General features: G+C 34.8%; 3 protein-coding genes across 3 annotated transcripts in view; 2 read left to right on the forward strand and 1 right to left on the reverse strand.

Annotated features, from left to right (window-relative positions):
- LOC127880267 (uncharacterized) overlaps nucleotides 1–23,325 on the reverse strand; it is a 536,299-nt gene that overhangs the window by 429,978 nt on the left and 82,996 nt on the right. The window lies entirely within an intron of this gene.
- LOC127880263 (zinc finger protein 862-like) lies at nucleotides 4,016–7,990 on the forward strand. The gene is made up of 8 exons (XM_052427586.1): nucleotides 4,016–4,795; nucleotides 5,108–5,568; nucleotides 5,869–5,987; nucleotides 6,208–6,437; nucleotides 6,889–7,015; nucleotides 7,122–7,392; nucleotides 7,513–7,627; nucleotides 7,765–7,990. Exons 1-8 carry the CDS (start codon nucleotides 4,150–4,152, stop codon nucleotides 7,953–7,955), a joined length of 2,160 nt encoding a protein of 719 aa, XP_052283546.1. The 5' UTR covers nucleotides 4,016–4,149; the 3' UTR covers nucleotides 7,956–7,990.
- On the forward strand, nucleotides 18,850–23,104 carry LOC127880273 (uncharacterized). Its single transcript, XM_052427622.1, has 2 exons — nucleotides 18,850–18,948; nucleotides 21,611–23,104. Exon 2 carries the CDS (start codon nucleotides 21,621–21,623, stop codon nucleotides 22,776–22,778), a length of 1,158 nt encoding a protein of 385 aa, XP_052283582.1. The 5' UTR covers nucleotides 18,850–18,948; nucleotides 21,611–21,620; the 3' UTR covers nucleotides 22,779–23,104.

The raw sequence follows: 23,325 nt of genomic DNA on the forward strand, positions 1-23,325 counted from the left end.
AATAACTCCAATATTATTAATATCTTTATCATCCATAACCAGATCAAATATTACCCCATTTTTCGTAAGTGACAATAACACTGAAAGTACAGGTACAGCTCATAATTGAGATGTGAATTGTCAGACAAACTGTAGCAACAATTATAATAAGCATGGTCAGAAAAAAATAGCAGGAGTATTTGGACGGTATTTCAAGTCATGTCATGTAGATCTTGTTAAGTTAAACAATATTTCATTCTTATCAATCATATTGAAAAATTTGTATTCATGCAAGGAGATTTAAATAAAAAAGACCAACATTTCGACGATTTAAGAATGGAAACAAATTAAAATTTCCTTTGAAACAGCAGTAAAGGAACCATATTAAAGATCGTGTACCTGAATGTATGGCAAGGGTCCAATATGCAAACAGTACGACGCAGCGCAACTTCAAGAGAAACAAGCACACAACATGCACTTGACTTAAGAAACGTGTTTATAACTTAATCAGTTATTATTACGGTGTAACTATAAAGTAAACATACAGGCTTTATTATAAGTCTATTTAAATCGTGCAGGGCGAAACCATTTACATTTGATCTCTTGTTGCACCTTGTTTAATGGCCAGTAAGCAGTAATACACCGGGTGGTAAGACAGTTTCATAGTGCAATACTATTTGTAAACAAGAACGAAATAACACAAAAACTTGATCAAAGTTGTAATAATCGTGTTCCTATATTTTTCAGAAAATATCGAAAATCTACAATTAATTTTTTATAATTTTTACAATTATGCGCATCAAGAAATATCTTTAAAAAAAATAATCGGCGTATATCCGTATTAAAAAATAGGTTGTCAAGTTACCTTTCATAGGAACAATTTGATAGATTAAAGAACACAGCCCCTTAGTATTAGTGCTGGGGCTAGTATAAAAAGTCACTTACAAAATCTGTTGATTTGGAGACTTCAGTAAGACACGTGTGTATCCGCTTTACATTTTATGCTGATACACGACAACTTCACGTTCAACATTTGGTTTGCATCTTTGCAAAACGCAATTATGGATTTCAATTCAGAAAGAGAATGAATGCATTCGGGTAAACTCATTCTCCATCATTCATGTTTGTACAAGGTCGATAACGGTCAAAACCTGGGTCAGGCAGCAGCGCCTCGAAAGTACTATGAAGACGTGACGCGTTGACAGTGCTTCCTCATTTTCAACCTTGATTACAAAATTGAAACAACTTTAACATTGTCCTTTTTATACGCTGCATTCAAAAGTTAGATGGTGTTGTATAAATATATCATTCTGATTTTAACTAAAAATCATTTCAATTGTTCATTAATACATTGAACGGTTGCTGTAAGGTTGCCTTCCATAAAAACCAATATTTGGGCCATACTTTTTGCAGTAAGTATTCCCGCCGCACATAATTCTCGCAAGAAATCTAAGTCCAAGCCAACATTAAACACATAATGGTACATAACTGTAAAAAGCAATGACAGGATTGAGTAGACCAATAAATCTTAAAAATTTTCTTGAAAACAAGTTACATGTTTAGTCACGTCACATTAAGCAAAACTTTTGCCACCATAAAATGTGTGCATATATGTTGTACAGTAGATATAACATCACAAATGCTCCTACTTGTAAATAATGACTTATAATTATTTTGACTATTAAAAAATATATCATGGGAGACCATTTATTGCAACGCCTGTACGTATGGTAAAGGTGAATTTCCTAGTATGTGAGAAAACGATGTTTATATGAACTTTGTATCAATTTGAGTGGTCTCTCTGTGTTATCTTGTATAACAATTTTATAATTAAATGTTATCTGATAGAAACATATTTCATCGTCAAACATGGAATCCATTCCTGAATAGTTTTGCACGATTTGTTGACAAAAGAATGCTTAAAGAGGACTGAAGCGGCGACATTTCGCAGTTTGTGTTGTATAAACAAAGAGCAATAACTATTTAATGACTGGCGTGTACAGGTCGTTACTGCTTATCGACCTTGGTCTCATTTTTAGATGGTCGCTTAGGTGGTAAGTCTAAAATTCAGGTCGATACGGCTTAGCTACTAGGAGCCCAATACCCGCTTACTACGCGTATCCTCGCGAGAAAGAGTTGTATAATTTATGCATGAGGTTTGAGTTCTCCAATTATATTCATTCCCTTATGGAAACATGATATTAATATCGTATTAAATGCAATAGTTTCGAACGGTGCTTTTATATAAAAGAATCAATAAACAATGATCGTATTGTAAGTGTCGCGGAGTAGATGACTCAATGACGTAGTACAGGTCGTAAATTGAGGGTTTTAATAGATTCGGGAAAAAGTTTACGCTTATTTATATTCTCAATTTATAAAACGTTGAATATAAGTTCAACAATAACGTCAGCGATACGATAGACAAAAACAAAAAAAAAGTTTCATAATCTCTAAACCCGAATATAACAAACAATTTATAATAAAACTACGACTGACCTGTTTCGTAACCTCGTTCATGCTACTACAACGGGTATTTCTGGAAAACGTTCTTTGGTTCTCAACAGTTGTATTTACGGATGCCAGCAAGGCAATAGTAGAAGGTAAGTAGAAGGTTTAGCTTGTTTATATTAACAGTTCTCAATACATAGACAGTGTGATATGAGTTCATCAATTACTACAGGCATACTATAGGCAACCTCGAAAATGCTTTATAATCGCTAAAACCGAAAACAACTAAAGATATTATATTAAATATATTTATAACAATAAATATCTTTTAAAAATGTAGTCGGCGTATACGCTGACTTTGAAATAAAGTTTGCAATTTATTTTTATAAATAAATAAATACAATTAAACAAAAGTTAAACTATTGTGTTGTGTTTTTCACTTGTAAGTTGCATATACACCGCATGAAATGTGTGTTAGCATTGTCAAACCACACATTAGCGTGAGTAGATAAAAAATATACTACGGGAGAGCACTTCACATGTGTTCTCATATGCCTTGTTATGAGTTTTTTACTTCACTATCGAAATATATCGCATGTTGATATTTGATTTAAACGCAGTTTTCTTTCGACACATTTAAATCACATGTCAATAGCGCCGTCATGCGAAAATGCGTCTTATGCGTTTCGGCAAGCGTTTGTTAAACCCAACATGTGCTTTTGCGCAGTCAGGCCATAGGCGATGCTGTTCGCTATAAAATCACTCAATATGTTATGTTTCTCCTAATCAGAAGGAGATATAGCTGAGTGGGCTATTTATATGATGGGCGCATATGGAATAAGACCCATTTTCGCATGACGAGGGTCATTACAAATCTCATTTCGAATTGAAAATGCCACATTTAAGAACAATGCGTTTTGATACAAAATTGAATTTAAAATAGCAAACTTGTTAATAATGGCAGCCTATCCACACATTATGGAATGATTTACAGACGTGCTGACCAAGTACGGCAAACATTGTGGTCAGACAATCCGAAACTCCGTCGGACCTACGGACATGTCCGACATAAAAAGTCAAGGGCCGATCGAAATTCTTAACTCGTCGGCCCGGAATGTCCGATAAAATATTTTCAGGTTTTTACAATGAAAATCAAGTTATTTATAGAACATCGGCGGACTTTGCCGAACATGAAATACCATTGTATTCGCCGATAAGTTAACCCGCTTTTGATTGGTTCAAAATCATCTCGGCGAAAATCGCCCGTGTTCGAAGCTGATTTTTTTTCCGGAATTAAACAAACAAGTAACGGTGGTTCCCTGCACTTTTGCGATGAGTAAATGGGGGAATGCGTAAAGCCGGGATCGATTTGTTTAACCTTCGTTCGACACGTTTTTCGACCGAGTTAAGTTCGCGACTTTTTACAGAAGACCAAACAAGTGCTAGGCGTTACCTTTCAACAGAGACGCACGGAGTTCAACGGCAATTATTAATAATCAGGTGATTTAGTTTTCATTTTTCTTATTTTGTATATTGCATTTTATCCGTAATGTGGAAATTTTTAAGTATTTCAAAAGTCCTAAAAGGCATGCAGACGACGATTTGCAAGCGCCCACTAGCAAGTGGAAAAAGTATGAGGATAAGCGCCCCCCTCGTAAATTTGTTGAATCGTGGAAGACAGGCAGACCATGGTTGTCATTTAGTCCAGAAACTGGTAAAATGACATGCAAGGTCTGTCTGGATTATTATGGGGTGGGTGGGGGATCGAACCATTTTAACTTAAAAAATATGAACACATTTGTTACAGGTAGTACAAATCTTAAAATTTCAACAGTGAATGACCATGAAAAGTGTACAGCCCATGTCAAAGCAGCAGCTGTGAATAGAGCAAAGCAAAGTACTCCTGCTGATGTGGTTGCATCTCAGTCTGGACGAGCTTTACTTGCACTTAAACAAGCTGAGAGGTCAAGGTTGCAATATCTGTTTAAGAATGCCCATGCTATTGCTAAACAAGGCAGACCAATCAGTGACTACACTTGGCAATGTAAACTTGACAAGGCAAAAGGTTTGGATATTGGCAACACATATTTGTGTGCAAAATCTGCTGCAGATTTTATCTTTTTCATTGCAGGTTCAGCCAGGTCAAAAACAGTGCAGATGATAAAACAGGCTAACTTTTTTTCCTTCATCATGGATGGCTCAACTGATATAAGTGGGACTGAACAGGAATCTGTATATGTGAGAGTATCGACAAATGGCTGTGTGAAGGAGACATTTTTACATTTAGGCTCCCCTATGAGTACATCGTCTGCTGACCTGTACCAATTTATCAACACACTCTTCAATAGTCTAGGAATCCCAAAAGGTAACCTTAGTCTTCTTTAGTTTAAATTAATTTTAATTTGTGAAATCGGCGCAAAGTAAAATTTATTTTGAAACATCGCAGGAAAATGATAAATTCTTTATTTCCCCACAATGATGAATACAATAAAAAAGACAAAAAATGTTGACATAATTTAGAGCACAAAGCAAAATCATTATGAAAAGCAATACTACAATACTATACTGAAATAAGAAAACTTAAGATTTTTTGTTCTTAATGATAAATTTGTCTCAATGTTTTCATTACATGTCTGCTGCAGGGTTAACACGGCTTTGTTTTCTTAATTTATTTAAGACAAACTCATTGGAATGGGATCAGATGGAGCATCAAATATGACAGGTTGTCGCTCAGGATTAGCAACACTTCTTCGAAATGACTGTGAGGATTTTGTGAATATTCATTGCCTCTGCCATCGGCTTGAACTTGCTTTTCGAGATGTAGTGAAGAAGGTGAAGGTGTATGACAAGCTTATGACATTGCTTATAGGACTTCACTATTTCTATAAAAAGTCTCACAAAAATAAAACTGGTCTATTAAATGCATTCAAAGCTCTTGCCATCAAAGGAATCCTGCCTCCCAAAGTAACTGGCACAAGGTGGTTACCACATCTTAACAATGACCTTGAATGCTTGGAGAGGTCATATGCTGGATTTGATGCGCACCTAGCAACAGCTAGCCACACAAATGCCAAGGCAGAGGGATTGCTAAGAATACTCAGAGACATAAATGTAGTAACATATGCTCTATTTCTAAAGGTAAATATGTGAATTTATTAAACCCTTTACCAAACAACAAATTTTGGACTGTCCAAAATTGAAATAGGCTGGAGACAAAAAGAAATGGGTTATAATATGAAGATAAGATGAGCAATTTCTCATTTTTATTTTTTATCACAACGATTTAAAGAGTTGTTTTCAGTTGACTTGTAAAATCTTGTTATTGTTTGGTATTGAGTTAAGAAACCAACAAGTCATCAGGACCAGCATGTGTACATAGTTTGTACATAATTATAGGACATCAGTGAGAAAAACATTTAAAAATATATATTTGAACAGGAAGTGATAGCTCCATTGATGCAATTGTCCAAGAAACTCCAGAGGAAGGACATTACTCTAGCTGACAGCATGGTGTGGATTCAAACAACAGCTGAGATGGTAGATGATTTGAAAGCTAGGTAAAATTTATTTAATGCTAGATATTATTGATTTTAGATTTTAAAAAGATCTAGTGCCCTTTTCTATCACATATATTTTAACTGCTGGGCAACATTGTTGGTAATATGCAGATAGAATATATATTAATTAAGTCACTTAAAAGGTATAGCATAATTAAGATTTGATTTATGTTATGCAATATGATTAAAACATGGTATTTTGTATGCAAAAAACACATAGGAAACTACCAAAGGTTGATGAAGTCTTGGAAACTAAGGCCCTCTCTGGGGTTGAACTCCGAGGAAAAATACCCATAATGGCCTACAAGGATACCCATATCGATAATATAGTGGAAGCCATGCAGACCAGGTTCCAATTGGATGACATAACCTCACCTATAGTGCAGGCAACAAAAGTCCTAAACTTTAGTAAATGGCCCATGATTAGGAATGAGAAGGAGAAGCTTGCAGGTTATGACATGTTACCATGGTTCAGTTGTGTTAAATTTGAGTTGTTTTTTGTTCCAGGAATTAGTTAATAGCTGAATTAGTTTTGTGTTTTAGTTTATTTATGTTGCTGGTCTGACTCTTAAGAACCTTAGAGAAATAAATTTGATTTGATTGGCACTTTAAATATTTTATATCTGGTTAAAATTTATTTCATAATGTTTCATACTATGTGTCAAATGTTCATAATATATCCCTTTAAAAACATAAACAACTAATGTGATCATAACACCTGTTATACAATAAAATATTTATTATGAAATTTCTAATAGTGTATGTCTGCTGTTCATCACTTCCTTATTTTATATGTAATTACATAATGTTGCATACTTAAACATTTTCTTCCTAACAACTTTCATATACTACTGATAAATTACACAAGGTCTTATACTTAAGGTTATTGATCCAATTTCAGATTATGGAAATGAAGAGATTCAGTTTCTGGCTGGTAAATACAACAAGAGACTGTTGGTAGTAGATCCTACCTTCAATGAGCATGATGTTTTGTCACAGTGGCAGAGGGTCAAATTGTTAGCAAAAAGGTATATATGCATGTACTTAAATTATTTTTACTGGCTTCAACTTGAACTAGCTTAAACAGTACTTTAATTATTAGTTTTACTGATCAAACTATCTTCTATGTTTCAGACTGTTTACAGACAACCAGAGGACCCAACCACTGACTTGGGAAGATGTATATGATGAGGAATGCAAGAATGTTTTCCTCATCATAGACATCTTATTAAGCCTCCCACCTACAAGTGTTTCATGTGAGACGTCCTTTTCTCAAATGAAGCTTGTAAAGACAAGTAGAAGAGTAAAGCTGGGTCAAGGGACACTGGACAATTTGCTGCAAATCAAGCTTGTAACACCGACCATAAGTAGCTATGACCCAGAGGAGTCAATTGATCAGTGGCTGGTAAGTTCACTACATGGACTGAATAAACTGTTTTGCTAACAATATACTATTTATCTGAACTGACAAATGACTCTTTATTGAACTGCTGTTGGTAATTTGTTTCTTATTTTCTACCTCCAGACTGCCTCTATCAAACCTCGTGGAGGGAGAAGAATGAACTATTGTAGGTCCAAAAATGTCAGCATGATAAGTGATGAAACAGTGGAACATGTTGAGGATGAGGAAACAAGTACAGGTAGGATATCTGTTTGTAGTGATTTTATTGAATATTTCACATGTACTCATAATCATTACTTACCAGTCTTGCATTGACAAATTTATTTTATAATCCCTAAACAAATTTGTAGTACATTTTATCTTTTTTTTCCTCAGCACATACCACCACTAACGAGCCAGAGCCTGGGTTGATGATAGATGAGGATGATGAAGATGAAGCTGAGGACGATGACATACACCTTTTAAATAAATATGACACTGACAGTGATTATTGCAGCGACTTTCAGGCTGAGGACTTTAACATTGAAAGAATAATGTGCTTCTCCAAACAATATGATTTAGATTAACATGATAACATGATAATAAAAACACTGTGTCTGTATTTCTAACGTGTTACTTTTTTGTCTCAGTTTTTTATTAATTTTACTAATTTTCTTTGGTCTGACAGAATAACCTAAGGTCTGACAGAAAACTCTGACCAGTCAGACCAAATGTCTGACAGGAGGCTGTTGAGTTTCGGGAAGTCTGTGTGGTATGATAATTAAACGATTTTCTCTTATCGTGACACTATACTATTTCGCTAATGATTGTTTCTCATCTCGGAAGCGAAAGTGAAATTCTGCGAGATGGATTGTAACGCGTAATTGTAACAGGGCCACAATTTGTGTCGTTTGAGCATACAGAGAGTAGTCCGGAATTCCTTACACTGAACAGTGCTGCATCCTTTGAATTGAGCACATACGCAGTGACGTAGCAAAAATTCAGAGGTTGTATCTCGAATCAGCTTATTAAATATTCGAAAATATTCATGCGTGTCTGTTGGCGTTATGTAAAAGTCACTTAGATGAAAACTGAGTAAAACAGCTAGCCTAAAAGCGCATTAGTGCTCTATACCTATGTTTATGTCAGCGTTGTTGACATCGTGTGAACTGCTCGGGTAACACGTAAAGCATACACAGCAATGTTTATATACTTTTATTCCTCCATAAACAAGATACGAAGATTATTGTATATTTTGAATTTGTATATGGTGTCAAAAATCAACAGTTTTGTACACGGAACTTTCATTGTGAATTTATATTCTTGGTGAGATACTTATTTGATATTAGAAAAAATATTCCTTTCATATGATGGTGACTGCAAATTTTCTTTTTATTAAGTTCTCATTACCATTTTTATCATACTTTCTATGCTTTCAGAACGTCCAAAAAGCATGTTGTTTTTATTTTGTCTAAGTTATTTCTATGAAATAATAAGGATAATAAATAAGTGCACACAAAACTCGACCCGTGCGCTATGACACACACTTTATAAAGTTGAATGGCGTGTGTTCATTTCAAACTTGCGATTGATTTTGAAAAATGAATTTCGTGTTAAATTATGCAATAGCGAACATCTTCAGTGCCTTCAGCGCTTTGATTATAGTTGATAAAAGAGCGGGGACTGCAATTGATTTTGTATAAACAAAGAACATTTACTCTGCAGTGCCTAGTGCGAATACAACTTAACTTCTTTTTTATGTCAACAGACGTTGACAGAAAATTTGATTGAAAAAAAAAGAAAACTGTCGTAGTAAGGGAGTGGAATTCGAGCGGAATTGGCTGATTTGTACAACTAAATTGCAAAAATTGTAAAGTAACCATTTATGATTAGCTGATTATCATACTTCATCTCATTTTTTTCAGTTCAATTCATTTTATTGTCCTCGGTATTTTTCTCGTCAAAAGGTATGTGAGTTGGTTATATATGCAAAGTTTAACACATTTTATACACTCAACAATCAAAAGCTTTTACAGTACAATAAAAAAGATACATTTTACGGAAATATGTAACAATTCAATTTTTTTATATTTCCCATAGCACAACTAACAACTGGAGAAGAGCTAACAATTGTTCACATTCTTTGTCTTTGTATGAGTCATTAAAATTGTATTTATTTCATTTAGAAGATGACAATGCAAGAACGATTTTCCAGCTTTACAAGTTGGTCTAGTTTTGTTCATTTAACAATTATAAAGTATAAACATTTCGATCAAAACAAATATTATGTTTAAACAACCATATAAGTTCCCATGTTTCAATATAAAGTATGGCTGGAGTGACATATCCTGTTTTAAATAATAAAAAGAGTTTATACCAATAACAATATGTACATTTCTATATTGAAACCATTGTAAATTGGTATCCCGTGTAATACTGAACGGCATATCAAAATATTTCGACATTTTGTTTTTTTAATTACAATTTAATTACAAAAAGTTCAACCATTTATCCATATACACTGGCGAATATTCTTTTATGGAAATAACGATACACCTAGGTTGTGTACATTTTGTGTTTACCAAGATGGGCCGTAGGATAGTTGGCATAAACGGCTTCAGAATGCTTGTGTCGTAAGAGCTTTAAAGCTTCGCTATCATTTCACTGCGTTAATAATTCTCAAGAAAAACAAGTAGTTTGGATGAAAGTTTCATACTTTGCAAAACTCATAATAACTAAGGAAGGTTAACAATTCAGTGCTCTGCATCAAGTCCCCAACGAAATGAACGCCTTTGTAAAACCACGAATTAAAAAAACAATTGTACTACCAATTAAAAAGCTATTATTTATGGATTTTTTTCTATAAAGTTCAACACATGATTTCAATGTATGTTTCCACAATTCATTTTGTATCGTTTTAATTTATAATTTTAGGATAGTGAATGCCGCAGAAGTATAATGATTGAAAATCAATCACGGAATAAAAAATAATTTTCCATTTATATATTTCCATTGACAATTATTCGGATCCATAAGCGCTTCAAAGACGTTTCAAAAGCAAACAGATCAATCACATTTAAACCACATTCTGTATAGTATAATACTATATATTTGCTAATTGTTGGTTTACCATTTCATACACAATTTAGAAAAACTTATTCCTTGATGTCTGCTAACAAATTATTATGGATTTGGCAATGAAACAAAGAGATTATTTAACATCGGTAATGCTAATTCTTCTTGATTACTTTTTAGTTAGGATTTTATTTTAACTTTTTGTCACTAAACGTTTGTTATATGATTTTTTTAAGATCCGCGTGAAATCAAAGCATGTTAAATGTTTGTTGGTCCCAATTTAGTTGGCATCTTGTGTTAGGTCTTCCGGAGCTAAACTTATTTTCACCTATCCAAACTACTTTTGTTTTGTGGAAATTAACTTTTAACCATGAGTAATGTGTAAATTGTGCAAATACATTTCATTGAGTTTCATTGAGAGATTCTGCAGAGCCATCCAGGAGTATAGAGGTGTCGTCGGCAAATTGTCACAATTTGTATTCCATGTCATTAATTTAAATTACCTTTATCTTAGTATTTGACCTGAATTTATTTGACACATCTTCAGTGCAAAGTATGTACATAGAACAACTGCGCGGATCTCCTCGTCTACAACCACGTTGAATAGGAAATAGGAAAAAATATCTGATCAAACGCAAATTGTGTGACCGCCGATACTCTGTCTTTTTGCAATACATCAAACAGTTTTATTAAGTCTGAGCCAAAATTAAACCATGAAAGCGTCCGAATAACAAATGCCCATAACAAAGAATCAAAGGCCTTTCCAAAATCTATTAATAGCTGCATACCCGGGATATCGTTTTCATTTGTTTGATTAATTTTCGTAGGTTAGTCTGGTGTTTTCTCCTATGATCCTATAAACCTACCATTGATAAAGCAATTTTGGTCAATACTTATGAATGTATCAATATCCAATTTAAACATGTTTGCCATGCATCGAGAACAGATTTTATTTACAGTATTTAGTTATGTTATTTTCCGCCAATTCTGTAAAAATTGTCTAGGCTTATCAACTTTTGGAATGCAAGTAAATATACCTTGTGTTTGAGTAACGAAAAAAAATCCACTTATAAATACGTGATTTAGAGCTCCTCAAACAAATATGTCTAATTTAGGCCTGGACACCTTTAATAAAGCAATAGAAACCTCTTTTAATGTGATTGGCCATTATAGACAATTAAACTCAGTATTAGTCAGTTTAGGTATTTCTATGTCATCAACATAAATCTTCATTATTTACGTTTACATTTTGATTCTGGTATATTTGTTTTATAGATTAAGGGGGCATCTTTATATAAAAATGTCAAGTTGATTATCTAATACATTTCGAATATCAATCTTTGAGCTGGTCATAGTTCCTGTCGTATAATTATATTGTTCACGGTTACATAAAAGTTTTTGAGAGTTTTTCACTTTTTTGAACCTATTCTGCTCACGACCTCGTAACGCATCCTAATAATTTGTCATCATTAATGTTCTTAAGTTCAGCCTTTATAATAGTAATATATTGAACATTATCATCTATGATTGTTTTCTAGTTTTTCGATTTCGTGTTTACGTTCCTGTTCACGAGTATTACCGGCAGTCGATTTCTTTTTAAAGGAACTGTAGGATTATATTATAGCTTTGCCCCTTATTTCCATGAGTTAAGAACAGAACAGAACAATGCAATCGTGAATTGAATGCCTTGGTACTTTAGATAAGACATTTAATCAAATTTATACACGGGAACCACGTATTGTTGTTTTATTTCGTTTATTTGTTTATTAATAGTTTTTAAGTAGTCATCCCTTAACGGACTATTATTATGACTTCACAGCAATTTCATGACGACAACAATTTCAAGAAAAATTGATAAACATTTGTTTTAAAATAATGTAACTTTAAGAGAATGGAAACGAAGAATTAAAAAAAATAACCGAAATAACTCTAACGTGTCTTGTATGCAATGGCTGGTTGTCAAACGAGATTTCTATTTAAGTCCGCATGGTAAGTCCCGTCAAGAGACGGGCAAAAAACACATGAATTTACCCATTTATGCCAAGTGGACTCTCCCATCCTTCTAAATTGGATCAATTTATTTCCAAAATTAGAGATGTCTAGTATATTTATTTCTATAGAATATTTTTAAAAGAAATTCCTTTCAGCAAACAGCGCAGACCCTGATGAGACGCCTCATCATGCGGCGTCTCATCAGGGTCTACGCTGTTTGCCAAGGCCTTTTTGTAGACGCTAGACATAAATGGGTTAACTACAATATCTGGCATCAGTTGGACAGCCTTCACGACCCCGTTGCAGGTATGAAATGTTTGCAAATTGACTGGTTAATGAGTACAACATATATACAGTTTTTATAAGTGCAGGATTTCACATAACCTTTTTGATGCTAAAAGCAACGGCATTCTCATATCGGTGGTAGAAAGGTTATTACACTCTAATTCTACTTCAAAGAAATATTAACATTGCCTTCATGTCTTAGAGTAGGAGACTTGTATACAACATCTGTAGCTAGAAACTCGAGTGTCGTATACGATGAAAGCGGTAATTATTATTCATGTTATTGTTAAAGTGTAACCGTATTGCTTTCTACATTATAAAGTATGTTTGTGTAAGATTGCATTGTTGCCGACAGGCTGAATTGGCACACATTCTCGTGACGTAATCATATCAGATACCTGTCTATTATGAGTTTAATATCTCATCATACACTGGTATATTTTGCATTATAATGTAATTATCTACGTTTATTATATAAGTGTTGCATTTACTCACCGTACTGGTTCGTGTTGTCTTCTACCCTTGGAGTGAAATTCAACCTCGGAAAACTATTATTCGTGTGCCACTCATCTGAACACGTTTCTGTACATAAGAGTTGAAATAAAGACTCAACACTGACAACTTGCTTCGATAGATGTGTTTCCTAAACGCCTCGGTAGGTGAACGATTACGAACCCGTTCTATTACACGTGCAAGATGCAAGTCCGATTGTGCTTACCGGTTCAGCTAGCTGACTGATACATACGCTAACAATTATCGTTGGAATATACAAGTATACATATAATTATAAAACGAATACATACAGTTATATACAAGTATCACATCAACAGAAGTAAAATAAACGTGTGATAAGAGCATGCAATAGAGTTTCTTCACTGTATTAACATTTGTTTTAAATTTCTGTACAAAGCATGCACTTTGTTTTTTAATGTTCTTGAATACATTGATGAAAGAACGTGTGATACAAATATAAAAAGGACCTGTTCACAGATTTTGGCAGATATTTAAGTTGGTCGTTAAAAACTTAATATTGATAAATGTAAACATTGGATCTAAAAAGTTCCAGTACAAATCAAGAATACAATTAAAAAAAGAAAGTAACACTCAACTTGGCTCGAACCACTGATTCATGGAGTAAAAGTCTAACGCCTAGACTACTGTGCCATCCGTGCTCATGAAGTGAGTGATGTATTTTATATTTTAAATAAATAATCCTCGAAGTGTCCCAAAATATCACGACAGCAACAGAACTCTCCAAATTATTCAATCGTTTTGCGGTGCAACGCTTGATAATTTTCAGGTTCATAAATCGTCAAGAGATGCATATAATGGATATTTTAAAGCATGGCAAATGTTCAGTATTACTGGTTCCCCACAAATAACTACAACCAAAATTGGCGAATCTGGAAAAAGTTTTTGTAATTTTATCAAGTTACCAAACGTGAAAGTACCCCTTTAATGCAAAAACGTTTGTTTCAATAAATGATAGTCTTTAATGCAATGTATTTACAATTGCAATAATAAAACATGCATTTGATCTGCAGAAAATACGCTCGTATGTTAAACAATACTTGCAATTACCAAATTCCATTCCTTTATACATGAAAGTATTAGACCTTTGAACGGCTATAAACCGAGAAACCCAGTGGTTAGGGGTGCACTTTTACCGGTCATATTTCATCAGCTGCGACGCTAATATTTCTCGCAAAAAAAGAATTAAGCGGAAAACAGTGTTGCTTTCCTTCTTAAACCATACATTCAACGTGCTTTCCAGATGGCTTGAGTATAATTCCGTTCGAATAACAGTGTGCTTTTACATGTATATTGCCACGAGACGTAAGTGATGGTGTTTTCCCCATTCTGTACAAATGGAAACATGTTGCGATATAGACGCGATATCGGTAGATAAAATTAACGTACGTGGGAATGTTTGGCGTGCCCTGTCGACAACTAAATTATTATCATTGCTTGATTAGCCGCCAACAGCATCATAACGCTAATTGCTATGTAAACGTATCCCCGATGTAAGGGCGCCACGCATGAAGGTATAGTTACCATAGTAATAACAACACAAGACATGTATGTATTCTAATCATGTTTGTTATCCACGATACTATGTAAACAGTTCTTACCAAGAATACACCAAAAGTGCAATAAATACCCCGATGGACGACATAAACATTTGCATACAAACACTATTCAATTTGACGTTATACACACACGTTCTGAATATCAAATAAATGAAGAAAACATACACAAACTTGGTCGCCGTGGCGTATTGCATATGATGTGCGCCTAGCGAGCGGGAGGTCGCTGGTTCGATTCCCACTGTGGGGGCGTTCTTTAAAGCGTTCGGATACACCAAGTACTGGCTCTACCCAGAAAACAAACTTATTTCAATATGCCATAGGATTTCGATGCAATAAATCTCAAAGTAAACTAAAACTATTAAAACAACACCAGAGCAGATGAGGTTCCTTTAAAGTGTCCTCCCAAATTGCATATAGAAACACAATGCTACAATAGTAAAATCTGTGTAAACAACCACATACTCAGAGGTTAGATATAACACGACGAGTATAAAATCTACAGTAATTATGTTGAGAAAGTCGAGTAGCCCTGTATATTACAGAAGGAGAAATAAATCTAACGCTCATAAAACACGACGCCAAGAAAACGACTGCAGACGCTGATGAATTAGTCCGTGGGCAGATAGATCATCAAAGACACGCTCTGGCGAAAGCAAGTACAGGTACACCATTGGGTACAATGCCAATATGTCGGAATAATGAAACATCCGAAACGTTATCTGGCAATAAATTCCTATTAACCTACACTTGTATTTTATTTAAAGCGATTGGCCGATTACCTATGCAATACAAGACGATGCTACATACAATTAAACAACAATCTATGAACAACAATTGCGTCTTAAGCAACGATCTTGCTTCGTACATTAACATTACATCATAGCATCATAACGCACTTACCGCGATAGATTTTTTCCCACCTTACTTCAGTAAAAGTTAAATAATATGATGTAATTATGGAAAACTACTTTATGCCTCTAATATAAACATACCAAACTAGCGCTGTCGCCTCCTCGAACATTGTGCAATTATTTTACTCGGCGATGGCATTTTGTCTTATCATTTGAAAAACTGATGACCCTCGCAACATGAAAGGTAATCGCATAGCATGTGTAAGGGAAGTTCCCCTTTAATTACTGACACGTGCACGCAATGTGCTGTACTTACCTAAGCGCGCGCTGCGACGTACATAAAGCCACAGTTTATATCGTTTCAATCACCGTGAGACAAATACATACTTACGTTTCCAATGTTATTGTTACAGGTAAAGGTCCGGAGAGATGTGCCATTAGGAAGTGTATCAAGTTGTTGGCACCGTTTGCGGTGGTCGGTAAATCATGAAATGTAATAAGTGTTCATATACCATTTCTGAAATTGTGTAAAGTGACAACTTATGGTAGCTTCGATGGATACTTATTTATCAGAGTAAGTTGGCTTGAATTACGTTAACTAAACATACCACATTGGTATTGGCATATACTTGTGGTTTTGTTTACATTTAAAATGAACGCATTTACGTTGTCTCCGGGTATTACCCACGTATGAATTTAACGCTAAAAACAGTGCTGTTTGTATTGTACGCAGGTTGCAAGGTTCTATACAACTTTGTAAATTTTCAAACACCTTTTAAATTTATGGGCGTTGTTTTTATTTTACTACTCGTATAACCTATTAAAATGACGCAAATTGCTTACAATCTCTGTTTACGTTAGTCCCTTATAATACAGTGTAAGTACGGTGGCATATTATCTTTTAAATAATCATAAAAAAAATTCGTAAGCTGGTTTTATAAATTACATTTACAATTATTCTTTTCTGGTCCTATTTTATAGCATTGATATAAACATCAATGTAAGGAACAACATCTCACCTGGCGAATGCGAAGGACAAAAACAACAATTAACACCGAACAACATCAATACAATACGTATCTTTTGACGTTTTCGACTTTACAAACGCAGGATTAGCGGTTGGAATCAGCACTAGAAATATTCGTTGATTGATCGCAGACTAAAGCGACGGATCAATGAATTAATATTTACGTAATTTCCATATTATCAGTATTAAGATTAAATATGCATGCTTTTATTTTAACACTATTTTAGTTATATTACGGCGATCAGTTAATCAACTCACACTTTTCTTGGAACAGCTCCATGGTTTACCACTACTCTGTGAACACACTTATTCCAATAACTGTCAACTACTTTACTTGAATCAGATGTAAGGGGAAAATGGTCGTAGAAAGAATTCATGACAAATCCCCACACAAGTTATTTGAGTAGACCGGGGTTCGAACCCGCGACCTACGGATCTGTAGTCCGGTTGTCTACTAACTGAGCTCGTAATGATTGCATTCTTCAAAATTAATAAAAGATAAATAATTTCAACTGGCGTTATTTAATAATGATTCTTTTTATATTTTTAATGTACATATAGGTAGTTCATTAAAGTCACCAAACTCTTTCGGCTATAACAGTTAAAGGGACCTTTTCACAGATTTTGGCAGATATTGAAAGTGGTCGTTAAATACTTTGTATTGATAAATGTTGACATTGTATCTAAAAAGCTCCAGTACAAATCAAGATTAAAATTAAAGTAATAAAAAAGTAACGCTCAACTGAGCTCTAACCACTGATCCTTGAGGTAAAAGTCTAACGCTTAGACCACTGGGCCATCCGTGGTCATGTAGTGAGTATAATTTCAGGTTTTTAAATCGTCAAAAGATGCATATAATTGATATTTTAGAGCATCGTCAATGTTTAGTATTATTTTTCCCTTACAAATACCATAACTTAACGAACATTTGCGAATCTGAAACATTTTTATTTGATTTTGTCAATTTACCAAAACGTGAAAAGGTATTAACTGTTAAAAGGGGGCCTTTTCACAGATTTCGGCATGTATTGAAGTTTTTCATTCAATGCCTTATATTAATAAATGCAAACATTGGATCTAATAAGCTCCAGTAAAAAAAAAAAACAAGAATAAAATTAAAGATAGAAAAAAGTAACCCACAACCGGACTCAAACCATTGACCCCTGCAGTTGAAGTCTATCGCTTCGACAACTCGGTCACCCATGCTCATACAATGAGATATGTATTTTATACTTTACCGGTATATAAGCAATCCTCGTAGTATCACACAGTATAACGACAATAACCGAACTTTCCAAATTATTCAGTCGTGTCGCGTTGCGACGCTTTATAATTTTCAGGGTTTCAAATCGTCAAAAGATGCATATAATGGATATTTTAGAGCATGGTTACTGTTCAGTTTTACTTTTTCCTCACAAATATCATAACTACACTGAAAATTTACGAATATGAAACATTCTTTTTTAATATTGTCAATTTACCAAAACGTGAAAAGGCCCCTTTAAAATGAAAAGGGAATACACATTTTAACAAACAATAAATTCACGTACAATAATTTATTTGTATAATGCGTATTGAAATAGATCTTCATACACATAATGAAGCATCATTCCATGTTGAATGCATATGAAATCATGAAAATCAAGTATGAGATAATACTAATCAAATGACTATTGCATTCAATGAACACGGCAATATAGTTATATATATTTAATTGTTTAGAACTACACAAAGCTTTATATGTTTACGACGCAAAAGTTTATGTATCTTCATAACATGTACACTATTCGCAGATGACTATTTTCCATCGTCATAGTCCAGCGTTCGTAATGATTATTTGATGAAATGATTAATCAGTCTACAACTGGGACTGGTGCACTGTATTGTTTTCCACATAGGCGAATCCAGGGCGGGGCGGACGCGGCGTACGCCCCCCCCCCCCCTCAAATCGCCAAAGTCAATTCATTTGATGTTTCACAGTTAACTAGATCTTAATCATCTATTTAAACTCATTTTTCTTCCTTTTCGTACACAACATTTCCAACTCATCACAGACAATGTTTTAAATTTAGACTCTCTGTCGCCCGGTTTTTCAAGTCAAACTTTGCGATTCTGATGTATCCCTCTTTTTGCGCATTGATTTTCTTTTCGCTGCATTTTATGTCAACAAAGATGGATGCGCCAACGCCAAAACGAGCTAAAGTGCAGAAGACTTTGAAAAGCTTTTATCCCTGCTGTATTCGCCACAAGCCTGATAAACGTCAGTGTGTTCTTCTTTAAAGCATTTCTTCTGGCTATATCCATCCGTATTACGTATAAACTATACACTTTTTTGGCATTATAAGAAGGTACTTTGATGAAAGAACATAAGGCGTGACATGCTCAAGAAGTGGTTGTCAAAGCCTTCAAAATCACTAAAATCGTGGAGCTTACGGGGGGCTTCTGGACCATCCGAAAATCTTTCAATATCCCGCCCCCCCCCCCCCCAACCATGAATCCTGAATCCTGAAGCCGCCCCTGTTTCATTTTGGTATATTGTTTGTGTTGCATACTTCCTTTACTTCATCACAGGAGGGAAGCCCATACTATCATTATTATTTTTATTTTTATAAAAATGTTGCTATAATAGTAATAGCATATATGTATATACTATGGGCTTCCCTCCTGTGTACTTCATGAAAACATTCAAAGATAATTTTCCATTTAACAATGTAAACGATAACACTTCAATATTACAAGCAGACAGACAGACAGACAGACAGACAGACAGACGGACGGACGGACGGACGGACGGACGGACGGACGAACGAACGGACGGACGGCCGGCGGGTGTTCGGGCGGGCGGTCTGTCGGGCGGTCGGTCGTGCAGGCAGGCAGGCACAGGCAGACACAGGCAGACGACCACGCCCTGATCTTTTTGCTGCGAACAACGAACAACGCATAATAAACCTTGCATGTATCAACAAATCAAAATAATGAAAAGAAATTTAATTTTTCAAAGACGACATTCTAATCCACATAATTTATATGCCGTAACTTTGAACATTGTCTGGCACATACATTGAAGACACAGCAGGGAAAATCTCAATACCGATATGTACGCTGTGTTGATAAGTTTCGCTATAGTTTTCTCAACAAATCCTGGTAAAGTATTTTTTAAATAAGTTTTCAACAATGCCGACAAGACAACAATTATAGAAATAATGATTAAAAAAACACACAATATATTGTAATAACAAACAGAGGCATATGTTTTACAATTGCTTTGTACAAATTTAAGTCATTTCGTTTAATTTCAGCACCCGTATTTCTTAAATTAAATTCCATTCTATATACGTACTATCCAGTTTCAAATGATATCGAAAGTTTTATTGAGCGATTTATTCTATATTTGAATAGAGTGGCAATGCGTAGTCAATCCATTTGTTTTCCAACGAATAACTAAACTTGAAATAAAACGTTGTTAGATCTATCTGTTTGCTCTATGTCTCATCTAACACCAAGGGCGCTTTTTATTGACTTGCTTCTATTTGATGAGTTAACATGTTATGGCCCACGAAAGAATAAATGCTTAAGTATAAACATATAAATTTACGGATTGGTTATATGCTAATCAAACAATTAATGATGTTGGCAAAATATCGGTTACAAGTGTCACGTGTAAACAGTGTAAATAAAAATGGTACTAATAATTTAGAAAAAACACTCTTAATGCATTTTATAAGTTGTATAAATTATATACCTTTAAAAACGATATAAATAAAATACATAACAAATAAGCGGCGACCTGGATATGTTTATATAAATCAATTTTGTATGGATCCGTGTATTTTAAATTAAAATTAATTAAATCGACTGATAAACTGCTTGCTCATTTACTTCGCAAAAAAAAAACAAGCATTGAAAAATATTCGCAACATACAATTCAGATAGTACCATTTATTCTATCAACTTTTTGCGATTATAATCAAAATAAACAATTTCAAAATATGGTAACCGTTTCCTTATCAGAATTGTGTTACATAAAGTCATCCGCTGTCTAATTCTGGTCGATTGAATGAGGGCGCGGTGGTGTCTGGTTTCAAGACCATAGCCACATTATATGTGGTTACCAATTCTTAACCCATTTATGCCTAATGGACTCTCACATCCTTCTAAATTTATTTCCAAAATTAGGGTTGTCTAGTATATTTATTTCTATATTTTGAATATTCCCTTCAGAAATCCTGTAAGCAAACAGCGAAGACCCTGATGAGACGCCGCATCATGTGGCGTCTCATCTGGTCTACGCTGTTTGCAAAGGCCTTTTTCCTAGACGCTTGGCATAAATGGGTTAATGATAGCAAATAGCGGTCGTTTGGCAAAATTTTCATAGTGTGATCATTCGCATATTGACCGATTTTGACAGTACAGTGCAAATAGAGCAATTGCATCTAATATTGTAATTAAATTTTCATATTTCAGCTATTTGCGTAGTCTGCTTTTACTAAAATCACATGCAAGTAGACCTTTATAAACAATATCACTCACATTTCAACAAAAAGCGTGGTCGTTTATTTTGTTAAATGGAAAGAGCCTTTAAATTTTCTCAACATAGCTGGGGTCATTCGCAAGAAGACTCATCTGCTGGGTATTTGTCACTAAGACATTGGTTTCAAGTAAAGGAACGCTTTTGCACATAAGCATTTATGTTTTCGTATCAAACATGTAATTCCTGTTTTGCACGATTTATCATTTTCATTCCAATCTGATTTATGCTGGCATTAATTCTTGCTCCGCTGATAAAGCATATGCCAACGGTTTGCAATTTTTGATTGAATTTCGTTTGGCAATTATCCGACAGAAGCTAAATTAGCGCAACGTTATCCTGTAGTGAAAGGGATTGTGAATAATGTTTTCAATCGGTTCGTGTTTCGTTTCAGATTTTCATCTATGGATTATACGACACAGCAACACACAGAGAATGTAACCAGTGTGAACAATACTTACATTACACTGAACACAACGGCTGCTGAAATCAGGGAGCTGACGTTAGAAGACGTTTTATACATGCATATAGAGCCTCTATTTATCGTCTGCAGATACGTTCACTTATTATGGTATTTTGTCGGATTCTTCGGCAACATCACTTCCGCGGTGATCTGGAACACCCCGCACATGTATAACGTTTGCTCATCCGCGCACTATTTGGTCACCATTTCCATATGCGACGTTTTGTGTCAGCTGTTCCACATCACGTATTACCTGAAACACTTTTGGAGGATCGAAAGCCTGGGAGAAGAAAACGTATGCGACTTTTGGAGCATTCTTTACATGATTCCTCTCTACATCAGCGAACTACTTTTACTCGGATTAACAATCGAAAAACTGATATCTATCCGCAACCCATTCCGAAGCGGGTGGTTTTCCCGCCATCAGCGCGCGCCAAAAGAGATAGTTTGGATTGTAACGTGCGTGACGGTGCTGTCGTTGTTACAGGCTTACATATGGCAGGTGGACAGTAGGGACTATTGCGACGATATTCGAGAAAACCGCATGGAATTCCGCATCTGGAATTGGTTATGCGACGTCTTTATTTACATAATAACACCCGTGACGGTTGTGGTAATTGTTTTTAAAATTCTACGCGAAGCTAAGCATTCCATAATCGGCGTGAGTCACCGTCATCAAGGTCGTGTTAACGTCACTCGCACGTTACGTCAGTCGACTATTGTAATTATACGTTTATCGTTGTTTAGAGTTTGCGTTACGATCCCTGCGACTTGTGTGCATTTTCTACTGCACGTTAAGTATTTTAGCCCGTCAAGTTTGCCACATGTATTCTCATCCAGTGACGTCAACGACAGTGAAACATGGCAACGGTTTATAAAGCTTTATACGGCGAAGTACACTTTAGAACTATTGTCCAGTGCAAAATATGCATTGGGAGTATTTGTCTTTGCATTATCATGTCGCCATTTTAAAAGAGACTTTAAAGCTAGGGTTCAAAATTTAGCACGCACCACGTACATAAGTTTATGTAAGATAATGACGTATATTCGAGAAAAAATAAATTCCTACAGGGAAGACGAATTCAATGCGCCCAATTGATATTGATGTCTGCTTTTAATAAATTTCAAAATCAAGTTTATAGTTTTGCTTAAATAGAAGTAGTAGTAATTATAACGCACATAGTCGTTACAATAACGTTTATATGTGTTGTGGTGCCTTTACCTTTTGTTGATGTTGCTGATTTGATTGTAAAAAGCATAATGATTGAAAACTATGGCAAGAGGGTCAACGCAAATGATGCATCTGTCGGGTTTAGCGACAGTTGGAATTGGAAAAGACGTATTTTTGTTGCCCTTTTTTAAGAAGCGGTACTTCTTGTCCAAATTATATCTTCTTCGTTTAATATCATAAATGTTAACATAAGTATTTTTAACCACATTATTTTGTGCATATTGACACCGTTTTTGAAAAATAAACGCACTAATACGAGAGTTATTGAAGGTAAAGATTGTCGACAGGAGATTGATATTGAGGGTTTAACAAAAACAACTGGTATTTTCGATGTATTAATCCCTTTAATACCACGAGTGGATCCGAATGTGGAAATTATGTGCCTAATACGTTGCGAACACAAAACGGTATATTC

This window comes from Dreissena polymorpha, chromosome 4, assembly GCF_020536995.1.
Source record: "Dreissena polymorpha isolate Duluth1 chromosome 4, UMN_Dpol_1.0, whole genome shotgun sequence".
Lineage (NCBI taxonomy): Eukaryota > Metazoa > Mollusca > Bivalvia > Myida > Dreissenidae > Dreissena > Dreissena polymorpha.